This window comes from Leuciscus leuciscus, assembly GCF_965113295.1.
Source record: "Leuciscus leuciscus genome assembly, chromosome: 20".
NCBI lineage: Eukaryota > Metazoa > Chordata > Actinopteri > Cypriniformes > Leuciscidae > Leuciscus > Leuciscus leuciscus.
Genome location: NC_138744.1, coordinates 8,706,015 through 8,726,341, shown reverse-complemented (window position 1 = coordinate 8,726,341; position 20,327 = coordinate 8,706,015). Strand labels below are relative to the sequence as shown.

The following is a 20,327-nucleotide window of genomic DNA, read 5'->3' as shown; positions in this document are numbered from 1 at the left end:
TTCACAGCTTAAATATTCAACCATGTTGAATTTCAGCCCATAAAAATGTAAGCACTAAAAATACAATGCATTAAAATGCAAGCATGGTTAATGCAATGCCTATTTTTTTTTCAAGTAGTGCAATTCAACAGGCTTTTTATTTCAAAAACATTTGACATTATTCTACTTCCATACGCGTGACACTGAAGACTGGAGTAATGATGCTGAAAATTCAGCTTTGACATCATAAGAGTAAATTACAATTTAAAATATAATAATATTTCACAACATTACCTTTTCTTTTTTTTCTGTATTTTTTAAATAGCATAAAAGACATCTCTCAAAAAAATCTGAAAAAAATCGAAAATTCTTTAAAAAAAAAACGTACCAACCCTGAAACTTTGAACTGTAGAGTATGTTAATGTACATTTAAAACATTTCACAGTGTTAGGCCATGTTTTCTGCTTATATATATATATATATATATATATATATATATATATATACATATATACATGCATACATACATACATATGGGGCCCTATTTTAACGATCTGAAACGCAAGTATCAAACGCGAAATGCAAGTAACTTTGTGGGCGGATCCCGACGCAAATCTAAAATGGGTTGGTCTGAAGTAGCTACATTACTCATAGGTCATACGTAACGTGAAATAAACCAATCAGAGCATCATCTCACATTCCCTTTAAGAGCAGGTGCGCTTGTTCCATGGCAGATGCTATTATAACGGCGGATTTGCCAGGCGCACGCCAGGAGCGTTTCACAGCCGAGGAGACCGACGTTCTCATCAGGGCCGTAAAAGACAGAGAAGTGATATTGTATGGGTTTGGGAGAAACCCACCCAAATAGCTTTGGTTAAACAGGCGTATAATAATTTGGGTAAATGTGTAAGCTAGATTTATGCCTATTTTTTCACATCTTCATGGACACCACAATGATTTCGCTCGTGTGGAATATTTTTCCTTGTAATTATGTATGGTTTGCAAAAAATGGCAACTGCTGCGTCTGTGTGTAGATGAGAGAAGCAAAGTGAATGCATGTTGTGCACACGCTACATTATGGCCAAGCATGCGCCCTTAAAATAGCATCTGAACGCGCCACTGAAAATGCGCCACTGACTTTAGACTAGGTTTTTCCTGGTCTGTGGCGGGAATTGTTTTCTGGAACTGCAAAATAGCACCAGGGAACGTTTACGCTGGGACACGCCTCCTCTTTTTGCTGAACCGCCCCCGGGAGCGCAAGTTCATTCCCTAATTTATCGACGTGTGTCTGTGGAGGGAAAAGTCCGCTGTGCGTCGGGTGCAAATTAGGAATGATACATACGTCGGTGTACAAAGTCAATATGCTAGTTGCACGTGGCCGCCATTTTGGATTTCGGATCAACGAGTGTGCGGTTGGACACTTCCGGTTTCGCATTACGCCCGGTACAGGGAGCCGGAGAAAGCCGAAAATGATCTTTTATAGTTGTTTATAGAATCAATTATCACTTAAAATACCACTAAGATCCATACGATCACACGAGCCAATGGCAATTAAATGCACGGATGCATAGTCAGATTAATGAATGAAATACAACTGTTAACGAACAGAAGATGAACAATTATGCCTACTGTAAATACGATTACAGCTACGATTAGAGTTGTTTGCATAAAATGCACAGTGAACATTCACATGTTTGCCCTGTGGTAGGCTACAATTTATGTCCATAAATACTATTTTCTCAATTCTGCGCATATATTTTTACTTACTTACATCAATTGCTCGATCAAAATTATCATGACATATTTCACATTTACATGTTTAACTGTAGGTACCACAAACAATTTAATATAGGTAAGTTTGTGTATATTTTACACGTAGTACAATACTCTATGTGCTGCTTATAAACACCAGACAGATAATGATTTATGATCTTTACTCGTCATCTCACTTGCACAAAATAAATGCAGTAATAGAAAGCATAGAAACGCACAGGTGAAATAGACTGAAAATTATAGGCATTTAAAAATTTGGTCGGGTTGAAGTCATCCCTCCGGATCTTCTGCATCCACTCAGCCTGTACCGCAGCGTCAACGGGGAATGCATGAAAGCTGACTTTGTAACGTGACGAAATGGTACATAACGGCACACAACGATGAAGTGCTGAGGCTGTCAGCCTCTGAAAGGCAAGTCGCCTCTCTTGAATCCTAAAAACACTCATTGTGAAAAAATATATCTGTGGTAATGGAACTCGGTCGCTGTTGTCTCTCGCTGTCTCCCGCTCTCGCTGTCAGATCATCGGAAGTACTGGCCCACACACTCAAGTTCGAACGCCAACGGTCGCCGTGCACGGAGCGAATTGCGCTGGGTGCAAGATAGGGCTCATGTATTGTAAACATCATTGCTACTACATTGATAACATTTTAGGGAAGTTGTGCTTTCTATGATATTTTAAAGCAGTCGCCAATGTGCCACACCACTATTATTATGAAAAAGTAGCTTGTTGCTTGTATCCTGAAAAGCAAAGCTATTTTTACAACAGCTGGGCTTAAATGTAGCAGTCAAACCTGTTAGAAAATGCGGTCAATCCCAAACACTGGCAGTATGTAGCCATATAGAGTGTTTGGCCAGATTGAGAGTGACTGGTCTGACATCCTTAATGCCTGTAAATCACGTCGTAAAAATATGGATTACAGGCTTTGAGACTGTGCACCGCTGGTGTTTACGGACTCTATGAATGATATGGTACACACACACTCGCATAAAACCCTCAGGTTGGCACACTGTTGCTGTGTGTGTGTGTGTGTGTGTGTGTGTGTGTGAGTGTGAAATAAGCAGGCCATGTGACAGCAATGTCTTGAGTGTTCCGCTTTGTGACTGTGCTCTCGTGCTGTGCTAAGCCTCTCCATGGTGATAATGGGAGACGGGCGGGTAGCGGAGTGAGGGGACAAATTCAGAATGAGAGGAAGTGATGAAGCATTCTGTCGGCCCCCTGTCGGCCCACAATCCTGCACGGCCTCTGATGGCTGTATTTATTGCCGGCCCACTTCCACCGCCCCCCTGATAACACGCATTGACAAACTCTCTCTCCCACACTTGCTCACCACACACACGAAAAGAGACAGAAGATACCTCAATGGCAGCTGTGGGATGACACATATGCCCCCCTCCTTTCTTTCTCTCCCTGCTTCTTGCTTTCTCACCTCAAATCACCTTCTTTCAAGGTCTGAATACAGTGTGAGCTCCTCTTCCCTTTTGCAGATGCTTTTTTTAATTTTTTTTATAAGTTGTTTAAAGGGTAACTCTCGCCAAAATTGAACCTAGCCTCTTTTTGTTAATCTACCCGAGTCAAACTTTCCGAAACGCCACTTTTAAGATTGACCGTATTTTCGTTTTAGGTCAAAATGCCTTTTGAATGGGAGTGCATGGGGCACTTCTATGATAGCTTCAAAATCGCTATTTTTAAAGCACTAAGAAGGCTCTACACAACATAAAACTGTGCTCGAAGTATCAGGGGCTCTACACATGAACTTGAGCATTGACAACATTGTTTGTGTACACAGTTTACTAAAAAGAAAGGTTTTGTACGACTCACTTTATCAGTTAGTGGTTCCGGAGGCTGGGAAGTTTGTCAGTCAAAAGTAGTCGATCTCCGAATGCAACGTAACATGCTTTTCATTGAAATTACAAGTTCATGACATTTCCTCATATGAAGTCAGTTCATTATGTTGCATTCGGAGATCGACTACTTTTGACTGACAAAATTCCAGCCAACGGAAACACTAATTGATAAAGTGAGTCGTACAAAACCTTTTTAGTAAACTTTGTGTACACAAACAATGTTCTCAATGCTGAAGTTCATGTGTAGAGCCCCTGGTGATACTTCGAGCACAATTTCATGTTGTGTCGAGCCTCGTTAGTGCTTTAAAAATAGCGATTTTGAAGCTATCATAGAAGTGCCCCATGCACTCCCATTCAAAAGGCATTTTGACCTAAAACGAAAATACGGTCAAACTTAAAAGTTGTGTTTCCATTCTAATTATGCTTTTACACGAAAGTTTGACTCGGGTAGATTAACAAAAAGAGCCTAGGTTCAATTTTGGCGAGTTTTACCCTTTAAGAATACGAATTTTTTATATATTCTTATATTATATTATTTGTATGTTCATTTAATAATTAAGTGCATTTATTTTATAATGACCTACAATCAATGAGTTCTATAAAACCTGAAGAAAGATCACATTTAATTTGCAGATGCTCAGCTGGCGCAGTATATATTTTTAAATTATAACCATTGCTCAAGGCCGCTCATTTCTGCAGGCAGATTTTTTTTTAAAACCCAATCACTCAAGCTGTAAATGCCTGTAAAAAAAAAACATCATGTTTATTATTATTATTATTATAGTGTAAGTCATTATTACTGTTATATATTAATAGCAATAATAGTAATAACAATAAATCATATATAGTAATAGCATAGGAATAAACATTTATTACATACTATTTTTTTTACATATAATATAAAATACTAACATTAACATATACAATGTATTATTGTTATTATTTACATATATAATAATATTAATAATATGAATACATTTTTCATACTAATTTATTATAATACTTATTATTACCATTATTATTGGATATTTTAGGGAACTATTTACATTTTTGTGTGCATTCTGTTCAATACAAATCAAATTGTGGCCAGTCCAAAGTGTTAAAATATTCAATTAATTTAGCTGTCTATTCATTTACTTAAATTTGTTTAACTAGCACTAGGAGCTCTCTCTCTCTCTCTCTCTCTCTCTCTCTCTCTCTCTCTCTCTCTCTCTCTCTCTCTCTCCCTCTCTCTCTCTCTCTCTCTCTCTCTGTTGAAATAAAATAAAATAAAATCACAAGATTAAATCCATTTTGCTAAATGTAAAAATAATTTACACAAAAATCTTTACTATCCAGTATAACTTCTACATAATGACTTCATTGCAAGGTTTCATTACTAATAGTATATGCCATATATTTATCGCATCCTGAAACACCGCCCAAATACATTTTATAAAGACAGTTGGCCATGTCCTTCTGCCCCTTCCTGTCTAGTCACATGATTAGAAGAGGAACAGACAGCTGTCTAATTGTGAGTGACAGACTGATCTGAGACCTGAGACCTGAGTTAATCAACCGCTGTGTTTCATATATGAGTGACCTGTCAGTCAAATGTCTGCCCGGTCCATCCAGTCATGATGTGAGTCTTTGTGACATCAGACAAAGGGTGGAAAGGTTAACAGAACTAAGCTCTTGTTTTATTACCATCTGAGAACTCCGATACCGTTAACAACTTCTTTTAACATCTTGTTTTTTGCCAATTTGATCACAAGCTGATCTTTAAGCTACAGCAATTACAGGTTTTGTTATTCAAAAGCATAGTTAGTCGAAAACATGTCTTATTTGGTGTGAAATAATCATGTTTCCAAGTTGAATTAAAGGGATAGTTCACCCAAAAATGAAAAAAAAAAGAGTTTACTCGCCCTCAAGTGGTTTCAAACCTGTATGAATTTCTTTCTTCTGCTGAACACAAAATAAGATAGTTTGAAGAATACGGGTAACCAAAGAGTTGTTGGTAAAAAAACAAAAACAAAAACACAATCATGTTTGGTCCATCAACTGTTTGGTTCCTGGCATTCTTCAAAATATCTTCTTTTGTGTTCAGAAGAAAGAAATTCATACAGGTTTGTGTGAACTATCCATTTACATGGGAAATAACAGCATACAAATTTTACTTCATTTCTGTGAACTGTGCAAGCTAGCACAGAAGAATATATATTTTTTTAATTAAAGAATGTAGGCAAATATAGTCAAAACAAAAATAGTCAAAGTAAACATCTCCCCGGATCTGAGTGAGCATGAGCAAATCATTGTCTGGGCTCGAAATCAAGAAGCACAGAAATGTTTTATTGCTGCCAAAAGTAATTAATCTTCCCGCTCTATGGAAATTAATCGGATTATTTGGCCACGTGGCCCGGCAAATTTCATCTTCCATCTCATTCCTCCCGCAGGCTTGGCCACCTCGCCCACTTTCACTCTCTGCTTCAGAAACAACACAATCTTTTCAGCTGAGACATCTGTCATTATCTCCACAGGTCCTCACACATTCTTCGGCACTTTTATAGTTTTGCATGCAAATCTTGCTTGGATCTTCAGAAATGCCTAATAATAAATGTCTAATTATTTTAAATGTTTTTGGGTTTTTTTGCTTAAAAGGCGTGGCCTGGTCCTACCAGACCCTCGTACATTTCATTTGTACAGAGAGTCTGGCCACTCTCCATTGACAAGCGTTAACTTCCTTGAAGGCGGGTACTCTGTTGGAGTTTAAAACTATTGGATCTGCCCAGAGCCACTTTGGATCTTCCATAACCAATCGCTAACGTTTGGTCGTGACGTAACCCTACAGCTCAAACTAGCGCACGACCTCAACGTCATCGTTCTCAGCCACTCCCTCTGTTCGCTGATTGGACCGGTAAAAATTTGCTCGGAGAAAACCCACGAATATACTGCGAACCCAGACAGAGTAGTGAAGGAAAATGAAAATTGAGCGGAAGTACATAGGAGGGGGGAGCCAGGCTATAAAAGTCATTTACTCACCCTCATGTCACTACAAACTGTATAAATACAAAGTTCTGTCATGAAACCCTAGATGGCGCAGGCTAATAGGTCCTTTAACTCAACCTGCTCATAATCACATTGTTATCTATAGGTAGACATGTGCCGGTATTCGGTAATGCGATAAATCGCGGTAATGAATATGCACGATATTGTTATCGCGGGCACTTCAAAATACCGTGAAAAATAATAGATCCGAATTTAGATTTTTAGAACGCGCATTATAGCTTATTTTCCATCAACCGCTTAAACAAACTGCGCGAAACACGTGCGCACTCTGATGTAAACAATCGCCACGTGTATAAGCATGCGGCCGGTGCGCACTTCTAGTCTAATGTAAACAGTCCTCACATGGAGAAGCAGCATGGCGGAAGGAGGAACGCCGCCACCTACAGTCTATGGCCGCCGCCGATCTATCCGGATCCATCCCGCTTCTAAAAGCAGAGCTGCCAACTCGACGCATTCAGCGCGAGACTCCTCACACGCTCACGCCACACATCCGTTTTCTCACGCAGAGAAAAATCGCGGAGCAAAGAGGACACGAAGACCGTCAAACAAGACAGAGCAGGTTACTTTTGATATGAAACAGGAGAACAATTGTGTCACAGAACGTTACATTTAAACTATTTAATGACCAGCAGCATGTTAGATGACTAAAACATATAGATAAAGAGGAGTATTTTGCTGAATATGTGCACTGCACTTTTTTACATATTTATTATATTTTTACTTGTGTCATTACATAATTGTTATTATAATGAAAACTGCATTATATTTGATTTAATTAGTATTTGTAACCTTTAATAATACCAGCTGATAGGGCTCTATATGGTTACATGGCATTATGTGAGATATTTTTTTTCATGAGAAAAAAATAACATGTGGGCTATCTACTGTAGCCTTCCTAATATTTATCCAAAATAAGTCAATATTGAATCAAGATTTAAATCAAATCCCAAGTATTGATTTGAAATCGTTAAATTTGTGTTAAGCAATACAAACAGTAGCCTACCAGTCATTGTACCATGTAATCATTGTAACATGTTGTCACTAAACTTAATAAAATTCAGTTTAGTTACCAAATGTTTTGACAATCACAATTACACCTTGTGATGCAAGTTTTATTTTATTTTTTACATCCCCCCCAAATCCATCTGTTTCTCATGTGCAATTAAAATACCGTGATAATACCGTATACCGTGATAAAAGATCACTCAATTAATCGCAGCATGAAAATGTGATACCGGCACATGCCTATCTATAGGGCGCAGTTGATTGGTTCCTGTTGTATCATTATCTATTAAAATATATTATTTAATTGCTTTATTTGGCTGTCTATTCATTTAACGAGCACTCCAAAAATGGTCACTTTTAGTTGATCCTTCTATGACATGTGGGTGAATAATGACGGAATTATCCTTTTAATTCCACCTCTTGTTAAACATGCAAGAACTGTTGAAATGTCATTTCTGTATTTGTCATGCATGATTCAGATGATGACATTTGATGCTGTACTGTATGTGACATAATGATACTGTAAACGATTTCATTAAGCAGGTTTGTTATCTCACTGTACACACTGTTCTGAGGGTGAGGGGGTCGACCCGACAGACATTTTCCCAATGCATTCTTTAACCTTTTTAACCATGTTACACACCCCTCACAAAGTAATTACGGATGCTAACGGACAATGCAGATGACTAAGCCGTTCGCGAGGACTGATTCATGTTGAGTAGTGTAACTGTGTCACAAGCGGTTTAATTCATGCTCACACTTACACACACAGGAAGTACATGTCACTGTGGGGTGAAGTCGTGCCACAGATGCCCCATATCAGTTCACACCTTCAGCACTTTGCTAATGAATGTAACTGACACACAGTCCCAGTGCATGGATGAAGTAGCACATGAGCCCCTGTTAATTGCGCACTAGGCCCCATGAGTTTGACGGGTCAGAGTTACGAACAACCAAAACGCATAAAGTTTTACGTTTTTAGTTGAAAACCGTGTACTTAGTTCAAGTAGAACTGTCAGACATGTGGGTTTCATTTTATTGCATGTTTTTTACCTGAATTCCTTATATTTCGTGAATACATCGGCCCCCTGAGAGTTCTGAAAATGTTTTTTTATTTTATTTACAAAAGCAACAATTATTATTGTCAATTTTAGCCAACCCTCACCATTTTTGTTTGCAATATGCATTAAACGGTGGCCATTTCATGGGTGTGCTGCCAAAAAGGGTTCAAATATTTCGCTTAGTTGATTTGTTTATGATTTAATTGATTCTTTCTCTTTCTATTATAGTGGTTATACCTATATTCATTCTTGTTTCTTTGTTTGCCTGTGCAGATTAGTTCCATTTGACTGCTCGAGAAATTATCGGAGGACCCAGAATGTCGTACGGATCCATTGACGCAGGCTCTTTTGGAAGCAGAAATCCATTTGGTGGGCCCACAAGGCAGGGATACCAGCCAGTAGGTAAAGACACATTTTTTTTTCATGCTCACAGGCAGGGGTTCTCACTATTTATCATCAGGCATTGTTGAAAAAAATATTATAAATCATACGACGGAGACAAAGATTTTGGTCCCTCCTCATTTACTAAAGCATGGCATTATGCGTTTATTCCTTCTTCATAAATCATCATGGGATTAATAAGCCATATGGCTAATTTAGTGAAGTTCTGCCTCATCGGAGTTCTGATGTGTTTAGTAACGAGTAATATGTATGTATGTTGACAATTAAACATCGTCTTCGATAGTTATAGTACAATGTCATGGTAACAGAAGAGCTTGTTAGATCTTTCAACAAAAAATAGCTACAGGTGAAGATATTGCATCCCAAAAAGAAATATGGAAATTAAATATGGATAACACTTCTTTTGCGGGCAGAGTAAAACCTCAAGCCTTAATGTGATCGAAAATGCCTGATTTTAATATATAAACAAGACCTTGACTTACTTACAAATGGTGTCTAGAACATGATTAATATCTGAGCAGCAAAACCAAGTACATATTGGGTGACTTTATTTTTAGGTCACTCTGTAGTCACATAATCTGGGTTGACCTTTTTTGACACAATTCAGCCATAGGCATAAAACTAAACATAACAAGCAAGGAAGGAAAACTAAATATAATGTAAAAAGTGTTGTTTGCTTTTAATCACACATCCCTTAAACACTATGACTAGCTAGCAAGCTGAGTCATTTACTCACTCTTGTCATTCCAAATATTAAAGTTTAAATCCACAATAACTAAACACATAAATATGAAAGTGTACTTTCCTTAACTAGCAAGCTAAGCTAAGCTAACTTAATTATGATAGATTGATGGATGGATGGATGGATTAAGTAATGTAACCTAAGAAACCCTAACCTAACCAATGCTACTTAAAAAAACAAGAAAAACAGTTGCACACGTTGCCATCCTGCGGTTGTTGTGTAATGCAGATAGTGTCATGCATGACGGCCCGTGTCATATGTGTGAATTTAAAAGACATATTCAGTTCACATGAATTCATTTGCATGAATACAAGAATGTGTTGGTAAGAAAGTGATCATCTGAAATGTCAGTCTAACAGCATGTGCCTTTTGTTGGCTGTTTTTTGTGAGTAGAGTTTATGTTTTTTATCTGAGCCATGCTGGATAAAGGGGTTGCGGCAAATGTAAGAGAACACCTTAAAAAAGGAAGACCACTTTTTTCCTCGCACAGAACCTCTCACAATCAAAACATGCAAAAGCAAATAGCTTCCTCTTTCACGCAGCATGATCGGAGTAAATCACACATTCTGAGATCTCTCTCTCTCTCTCTGTGTGTGTCTGAGCATTCGGCTGCTGCCAGTCCCACAGGACAACAGCGAGAGAGAGAGAGGTTAGAAGAGACAAGGCTTTGATCACAGGCAGACCTGGGTTCAGGAGTCTGTCAGCTCTCAGTGTTTGTGCGCTCCAGCATCAGGCTGGCTGAAGAGTGGCTCAGGCGATGATCAAAGCCAGGGTTAAGTCTCTAATGGAGTTGTCAGTCGAGCTAATCTTTCCCCACCTCTCCCCTGCCAAACCTTTTAACTCCCCTCCAGCAGAATATGCATTTCTCCGCCATTCTCTCGTTCTCTCTCTCTCTGTCACTCCATTTACCGCTGTTGTTCTCCTTCCTCCTCCTGTCCTTCTTTACTCTGTTTAAGCTAATCATTGCCAACACTCTCTCCTGTTTTTCTCTTTTCGTCTGGTGCTTGTTTGCAAGATCTTTCTTCTGTTTTTCATTAATTTCCTCTTTTCTTATTTCTTTCCTTGCTGGCATCTTTGTTTATTTTCTTTTTTGCTTGAATGCTTCATTCGTACTTACATTCTTTCTTTCTGTCATCACTTCCTACCTTCCCACATCATATCTTCCTTCCTTCCTTCCTTCCTTCCTTCCTTCCTTCCTTCCTTCCTTCCTTCCTTCCTTCCTTCCTTCCTTCCTTCCTTCCTTCCTTCCTTCCTTCCTTCCTTCCTTCCTTCCTTCCTTCCTTCCTTCCTTCCTTCCTTCCTTTTTTGATAGCTTCTTCCTTCCTCCCTCCTTTAATTCTACTGTCACTCTCTCCCTCTTTCTTTTATTGCTCTTTTACTTCCTTTTGTCTGTTTTTCTCCAATCATTCTATCAATCCTTCTTTCCTGCTTGGAACTTTCCTTTTCTTGCTTCTTCCTTCATTGCTTCTTTCAACCATCACTTCCTTCCTTCCTTCCTTCCTTCCTTCCTTCCTTCCTTCCTTCCTTCCTTCCTTCCTTCCTTCCTTCCTTCCTTCCTTCCTTCCTTCCTTCCTTCCTTCCTTCCTTCCTTCCTTCCTTCCTTCCTTCCTTCCTTGAGTCATTTCTTCCTTTCCTTTGTTTTTTGCATCGTTCTACATCAGGAAGTCTTTCTGCCTTTCCTCTTCTTTCCTTTTTTTGCTTGCATTTTCGTTTCTACCACCAATTCTTTCTTCCTTCCAGATTTTAACCTTCCTTTTCTTTTGTTCCTTTCTCACTTCCTTTCTCACTTCCTTCCTTTTTGCTTTCTTGCTTTCTTGCTTCTTTCTTCAATTAATTCCTCCCTCCCGCACTTTCGTTCTTCTTTTTTTTCTTTTTATCTTGCATTTTCTTTCTTTCTTTCTTTCTTTCTTTCTTTCTTTCTTTCTTTCTTTCTTTCTTTCTTTCTTTCTTTCTTTCTTTCTTTCTTTCTTTCTTTCTTTCTTTCTTTCTTTCTTTCTTTCTTTCTTTCTTTCTTTTCATTTTCCTTCAATCAAAATTCCTGCCTGCAAGTACGTCACCGCACAGTCTGGTCATATATGGGGCCTTCATGTTCCTCACAATGTGGTTTCTCAGTATTGGTTAACTGCACTGTTGTCCCACTCCCCTCTCTCAGCACAGAAAAAGAAAAGCTCTTGTCATGAGGCGACCGTCTGAGCAGAGCCCAGCACATGTGGTTAGCTCTTGTCTGGATGAAGCTTCAGCTTCTGCTGTGTTCATTAGGGAGGTTTGCGGGGGTGGGTCTGTCTGTGTGGAGAGACTAATGAATGGACACTGAAACACCAGCAGGGACCACACAGCCGTCATGAGCGGCCAAACCTGGGGCGTGCTCCACGTCCGTGCTTCATTGATCCAAACAGAAGGAATAAATGAGCTCAGGTGTCATGCCTCATTCAGAGAGAGAAAGTGGAATAAACAGCATGTAACCACACACACATTCAGCAACAAAACATAGGCCTGATTGTCTGTGCTGATCCATGTGGGGTGTGTGTTTGTAAGCCATCTCTGCCTGTTTCAGCGATATTTGCCATTGTAATTCTGACACATATAAGTCAAATTACTGCACTTTTTTCTGATTTTGTGAATTGCAACCCTCTCAGACTTCCACTAGTGCAATTTTGCGTTAACCAGTATTATTGTCTATAACCATATTGCATGTTACCGAGACCAAATGTGAAAGACAAATGACTACGGAATAAAGGTTCTTTCGCTCACAGAAGTAATCAAGCATTCCATGATTACCTAGAAAGGCCATGTCGTGCGTCAATGTCTTGATTGCATTCTAATTGGTGGGCTTGGGGAGGTGGGGGTCTTTTAGTACATTTCAGTATGGATTGTGAGATTACATCAGTGTAATGAGAGCAAATTTCATAACATTTAGCGACAAGTTAAGTGCTGGGAAAGACTGAAAATGTCAAACATTGTGTGTTAAATACCCATTAACGTAGCTGTCCAAGCTGAATAACCCATACATTATTGGGTACAATGTGGGTTTTATCTGGACCAAAAAGGTCTAACATACCTGGAAAGAGCTTTCCCATTTATTTTAATGGTACTGTAGTTTCATTGTACATAGTACACAGATACTTGATTAGCAGTCAATATATGGTGCATAATAGTGACATTAAGGCATCGACCTAAACTAATTTTTAATATTTTCTTATCTGCATTCCTTTCTCTTAGAGGGGGTTGATTTAAACGAATGAAGTATCCATGCATGTTCTATGTGAGGATACAGCTCCTGAACACAGTAACCTCCTTTCTGTGCTGTTCTGATTGAAACTTCTTAGTACTCAGAGTTATCTCATGAAGAACCAAGCTTTAAATTTGGGTCTCGCTTTTCTGAGAGAACCACAAAGTTCTCTTCACAGATTAGAAGAGTTGCTTGCCCCAAAATCCCCAGAGCTAAAGATTCTATATGTGTAGAGTGTACGCGTGTTAGTGTATTTGCAGAAGAAAACTCAAAGGAGGGTGCAAAGCACTGCCAGATCCTCCCAATGCATTAACTGGAGCTGCACATGCTGTGCACGCAACCTAAAACACACAGTGACTTCTGGTGTTGACGACAGTGAATAAACATGCCTGCAATAAGCAATGCACTTCAGGCTGGGTTTCTAAGTATTTTTTAAAAAGCAATCATCTAAACTGAGCATACTGTATTTAGCAGTACTAAAACATTCTGTTATGTGCTTGGAGCCTTTTTGCACAGAATTTTCTTTTCTTAATCATTATTTTTGTCTTGTTCTTCATCCTTAAAACAATTTTTTTTTTTTTTTTTTTTTTTTTTGAGTAGCAAGATATTGGACTTATTTTCAGAAAACATACAATATATAGATTTTGTTTTCTTGCCCATAGGCAAAGTGTTCTCGTTTAGAAAGGTCTAGGCTAGAAAAATAAACACAACTTAAGATACACTGACATTCAAATGTTTGGGGTCAGTAAGTTTTTTTTTTTTTTTTTTGGAAAGAAATTACATTTTTATTCAGACACATGAATGTCTATTTAAAATAAATAAATGCTGTTCTTTCGAACTTTCTATTCATCAGAGTATCCTGAAAACAAATATCAATGATCCAAAAACACACACAAAAAAAAACCAACAGCCCAGCTATTTTTAACTTTGATAATAATAATAATAATCAAAAAATCTTGAGCACCAAAACAGCATATTAGAATGATTTCTGAAGGATCATGTGACTGAAGACTGGAGTAATGATGGTGAAAATTCAGCTTTGCATCACAGGAATAAATTACATTCTAAAATAAGATAAAATAGAAAATAGTTATTTTAAATTGTAATATCTTACAATATTATGTATTTTAATAACAAAAAATGCAGGTAATGCTCTAAGAGTCCTTATAGAGAAATTAAACCACTAAATGCTGCGATTGGCCATTAATAATGGCACCATTGTGTCATGTTGCATAGACCATGGTGTCAACACCTCAATTCATAGACCGATAAAAACGGATATATACTGTATGGTTCAGCATTTTTTGACTAAAACTATCCTGTCAGTGCTTCAACCGCTCATACATGCATTGCTTTCGTTAGTTGAGTCATTGTGCGACAGGCCTGGATCATGCACTGCGGGGATAAGGACCCGTCTCACACTGTATCACACATATCGTCTGACAGCCATCTCTGGCCTGTAAACCTCTCTCTCCCTCGGCTCATCTCAGCTTTTTTCACCCTCTACAATACATGGGGATTACTTTCTAGTGTTTGAGTTTGCGTTTTTCCGATAGGGTGTGTGTGTGTGAGAGAGAGCCACATACTGACCTCATGCATAACAAGGAGAAAGCTTTTGATTAAGTCATTTCCTGATTTGAGAGTATAATTGAACACCCTGCAGAATCTGCATTTACAGCCTCGACGAACAATTCAGAAAGGGCAGAAGTTAATTTGTCCTTTGTCCCAGATATTTCAGATCAATTTTCTCACCCCGGACTTGAGAAAAGTGCTTTGTGGCTTTGTTTTTCAGCACTTTAATGCATTTTGTGTCTGTTTATTTCCAGTGGCTCCTACACTCAGACCGTAAAAATATACTGAGCTCTTCTGCATTCCATCTAACTTGTTCCCCTTTGATTTTGACCTATTTTACCCACTTTTCTATTATATTTTAATGTAAAAAGATTGGAAAATTGACATTATTTGTTGAGCTAGCCTTGTAGAATAGGCAGTGCTGTTACTGTGTGTGTGTGTGTGTGTGTGTGTGTGTGTGTGTGTGTGTGTGTGTGTGTGTGTGTGTGTGTGTGTGTGTGTGTGTGTGTGTGTGTGTGTGTGTGCGTGTGTGTATTCGTCTTCAAAGCTGATTCATGAAGGATCTAACAAGTATATGATTTAGTAAAAGTATTGAAACATCTAGATATTATAGATAAGTAGATTTCCATTTCCACAAAGATTTATCAGCAGCAAAAGTTTCAATCTTAACTTGCCTCAGGATTTAGGATTTAATTCTGTTTCAAATCAAATGTCGCTTTAGAGCCGCTTTGCCGTTTTCATGACACTCTGTCTAGTTTTTTGTTGAGTGTGCACTATTAATTGTACAAAATAATGTATTATACATAATGATCATATTACAATGACCCAGTCAATGGTTACATTTTGAACGCCGTACATTTTAACTATGTACGTTTAAAGGAGTTTCTCAAGCTTATAGTTCATAATAGTTTATAGTACTATACATTTTATTTATAAAAGTATACACTTAATTAAATCAAATTTTTTCTTAAAATCCAAAATACACCTTATATTGTGTGTGTGTGTGTGTGTGTGTGTACACACACCATATATATATATATATATATATATATATATATATATATATATGAAGAGTTCAGATGCAAAAGCCTCTAAGTGCCATCTTAAATTTTCTTCTATTATGATCATTTTTATCAAGCTTGTATATTTATGTTCAGTAATTTCACTTAAATGGCAATGAAAATGACCTATTAATTGTCATTTAAGTGAAATTACTGAACTTAAATATACGAGCTTGATAAAAATGATCATTCTAGAAGAAAATTTCAGATGGCATTTAGAGGCTTTTGCATCTGAACTCTTCATATATATATAGATATAGATAGATATATAGAGATATATATATAAAGTTTGTCACACACACACACACACACACACACACACACACACACACACACACACACACACACACACACACATATAAACAGTCGATTTGACAGCACTAATACATATTTATTTATGTGCTTCTTAAATTATTATAGTTTTTTGGCATTATACCTCAATGCAAAAAAGAAGTGTGAGTATGTTTTTATTTATAAAAATACATTTAATATCTTAATTTACCACCACGCAGAAATGAATTGATTGCTTTGTTAAAGGGATACTCCACTTTTTTTGGAAATAGGCTCATTGTACAACTCCCCCAGAGTTAAACGGTTGAGTTTTACCGTTTTCGAATCCATTCAGCCGATCTCCGGGTCTGGCGGTACCACTTTTAGCATAGCTTAGCATAGATCATTGAATCGGACAGGACCATTAGCATCTCTCTCAAAAAAATTACCAAAGAGTTTCGATATTTTTCCTATTTAAAACTTGACTCTTCTGTAGTTACATAGTGTACTAAGACTGACGGAAAATAAAAAGTTGCGATTTTCTAGGCTGATATGGCTAGGAACTATACTCTCATTCCTGCGTAATAATCAAGAAACTTTGCTGCCGTACCATGAGTGCAGCAGGCGTAATGATATGACGCAGCGCCTGAAAATAGTCCCCAGCTCGGTAACTTCCAACGTGACCGGGACTAAGCATAGATGGGACTACTAAAATGTTCTTTGACTGTGGCACAGACACACAACAAATAACAAATAAACAAATAGCACCATGGGCGACAGGAAAAAATGTCAGAGATTCCCAACACAATAATCGTGTGTGTGGCGGGAATTTGAGTTGAGAGGGATCATGTTGGGTCTTCACACATACTCACAGGAAGTAGTGCCCTTGTGTTTCCCCATCTTAGCCCATATGGAGGGATAGTGCTCAATGCAGAGTGGAATGAATATGGAACATCCATCTATCACAATGATGGAGGAGAGAGTATGAGAAGTGTGCACATAGCTGGAGGCCAGTGGAGATAACAGTAAGGGCACAAAAGGTTGTTTCCCTGAAAAATGATCCACTGAGAACAGCTTATCACCTTTGTAGTACACACACACACACACACACACACACACACACACACACACACACACACACACACACACACACACACACACACACAAACACAAGCACATCTGGCTGGAAGCAGTCAGATAGATAATGTCATATGCTTTTCACTGTCATGTAAAATTCACACCTACAGTAAAATAATTTTATTTTTAATCTGCTCATGCTAAACTATTAGTCACATGTGCAATGTCAAGAAGTCCGCATTTTGTGATTATTAACAGTTCATCATGTTTCAGCTATATTTCAGCACATATCTCGATTGATACTGCCTATACAGTTCAGCTCACAGTCAGTCCTATACTGCTGCTGAATAGACACTTTTATTTTTCATATATATATATATATATATATATATACAGATGGTGGACAACCAGAATGAGACTTTTACCGCCGCCGTTCCCGCGGCGGCAAAATTGGGATGTGTATTTGCTGCCTTTTACCGCTGAGTGGCGCTGTAATCACAGACTTTGAAAAGTGTCAGTTTATTCTCTTAATGACGTAATCTGCCGCGGCAGTAATCTGAGCTGAGGTCACAGATAAATTCAAGATAAATCTTGTGGTTAAACGAATTCAAATTCATTAAATTAAAAAAAAGTAGACACACGTTAACATTGTGTGCCCAGTTTTTCTATAATTTAGAAAGGCTATGTCAATAGGTTACTTGTCATTTACTTCGTGTTATTTTAATGTGTTTGTAGATTTATTAACTGAAACATAACAGTGAAATAAATTAAAATAATTTACCGTAAACATTTTCAGGACTTGCAGTTAGGCTACTAACCGATGTTAGTCGGTTTAAGCATTCTTTGTTATATTCAGAATTAAATAGGCTTACTTGTTGTTATGATTATCAATTGAATTCTTTAATAAATAATCAACCACAATGCCTATTACTGCCGCAGAAAAAAAAAACCAGTCGAATTTCAAAGTCGTTCGCGAAATGACTATAGGCTATACCGGGTGGCGCAAGTGACAGGGCAAAACAGCAGCATTTTAAAAGGTAAGTTTCCTGTCTGTTTATAATATATATATATATATATATATATATATATATATATATATATATATATATATATATATATATATAGGCCTATTTCATTATTTGAACAAAAATGAGACTGATTGAATATGTAAAAATATAAATCTGCTAAATTATTTTTTTGTGTGTGTGTGAATCAGTGATGCGCGGGTTGATCCGAAATGAGCGGGTGCCTGCGGTCACCCGCGGTTACCCGCGGTTACGAGTCATCCAAAAATATTTTTTATGATATTCGGGTCGCGGTCGGTCGGGTCGTTTGAAATAAAGATGCCAATTAAACCTTTGTAATTTATATAGTAGTATAGAGAGCATAAGCGGAGTGGAGCGGTGAGAATCTTCGCTCATCGCTCACGGAACTGTCCACCCCTCCGCTCCCCCGCTCAAAGCTACATCAGGCCGCTCCGCTCATTATCGCTCGATCAGCGCTCAACGCAGTTTGATCCGCGCTCCACTCAAATCGCCCCCCGCTCGCTCCAAAAAGGGGAAAAAAAATCTACATGTAGCCTAGATCACTGTAGCTTAGACCACAGCCTTACCTCCTAAAGAACTAATGAGCAACAACAACATTTTTCAAATAGAAATGTTTTATTTCAAATGACAAATTAGGCCTATGTAAGAAGGAATATAGCCTACACAAAGTCCTGTAAAATTAAACGAATAAATGGGCCTAATAATATGAATAACAATTATATAAACAAAAATATAGCCTACATAAAAATTTTACTATTAGGCCAGAATTTTGATAAGTTAACTTTTGTGCAACGCGCACGATTAAAATTTAAATGGGCTTATATCTATTGTACACACAAACTGCTGTAAAATAAAACGAATAAATGGGCCTAATAATATAAATATGAATAACAATTATATAAACAAAAATATAGCCTACATAAAAAATTTACTATTAGGCCAGAATTTTGATAAGTTAACTTTTGTGCAACGCGCACGATTAAAATTTAAATGGGCTTATATCCATTGTACACACAAACTGCTGTAAAATAAAACGAATAAATGGGCCTAATAATATAAATAAAATTTATATAAACAAAAATATAAAATAAATATACATAAACGTTTTAAAAGTAGGCCTAGGCTAAATTAACTATTAGGACAACATTCTTATAACTGAACTTGTGCGCAGCGCACAGGATTAAAATTTAAATGGGCTTGTATCAATTGTTTGCATTTTACGCTGTATTTAATTTAGGCTACACTTTAAGTTACCGTATTCAATTTGCTAACCTTTTGCTTTCTTCCCAGCGTGTTCACATATCACACTGCATGTTTTCGAGAGATGTGTCTTTTTAGATTCCAAAATTAATCTTTAGGCCTACTGACTGAAACGATGTCGTTTTCTTCTACCACATAATAGTTAGTTTTACACCTGTATGACTTCTTATTTTCCTTTTTGAAGTAGCCTACTTTTTGAACTCCATTATTGAGCCGAGTTTTGACTGAAAATAGAATCCATCTTGCAGTCATCAACAGTAGACTGAGTCAGGCTTGACTGAGCATGCTTCAGAATCTTGGTGTGCGCGGAGCGAAGTTGGAGCGGGAAATAGGGCGACGCTCCATCCTTTTAAAAATGCCGCTCTGCGTTCTGTCCAAGATCCGCCCGCTTGCTCCCGCTCCACTCCGCTCACATGCAATTTTCTATGAAATACATAGGCCTACACTTTATTGGCTGAATAACTGGCGCGAAGATGACGCACGAGCTCAGTCTGCAGGTAGAGATGGAGGCGGCAAGAGAAAAGGTGAAGACTGGGGAGTGGAAGCTCCGCAAATACACAAACAGAAAGAGCAAAGTTGCCGAAATAATGAAAGATAATGACCAAAGTGCTGGCTTTGTCATGTGTATTTCTTGCTATGCATTTACTAGCCTACTTTTAAAAAATGCGGGTCAGGAAGCGGGTCGGGTACAATATTTTCTTTCTTTTTTTTTGCGGTCCGAGTTGCGGGCGGGTTAGTTGAAAACGTCGGTCGGGTCCGGGTTGTTTATACATTGACCCGCGCATCACTGGTGTGAATCATTCACGAGATTGAGATGACTGACAGTTATACCCGGCCATAGCAACGGAAGACATTTTTCAAAACAGATCGAACAAATCAGAAAAATACTTTCAATACAGTATTGCTTTCAATTAAAAAATAAACAATGAAAATGTAAAAGAAAATTAATTAAGTTTGAA

The 20,327-nt window shown here is 37.8% G+C and overlaps 1 protein-coding gene across 2 annotated transcripts in view; it reads left to right on the top strand.

The window, feature by feature from the left end:
• tsnare1 (T-SNARE Domain Containing 1) overlaps window positions 1-20,327 on the top strand; it is a 192,116-nt gene that overhangs the window by 25,850 nt on the left and 145,939 nt on the right. For both annotated transcript variants that reach the window (XM_082149365.1, XM_082149364.1), the window contains exon 2: window positions 8,983-9,111. In XM_082149365.1, coding sequence (XP_082005491.1) covers window positions 9,027-9,111 — 85 coding nt within the window. In that variant the 5' untranslated portion in view covers window positions 8,983-9,026. The remainder of the gene's footprint in view (window positions 1-8,982; window positions 9,112-20,327) is intronic.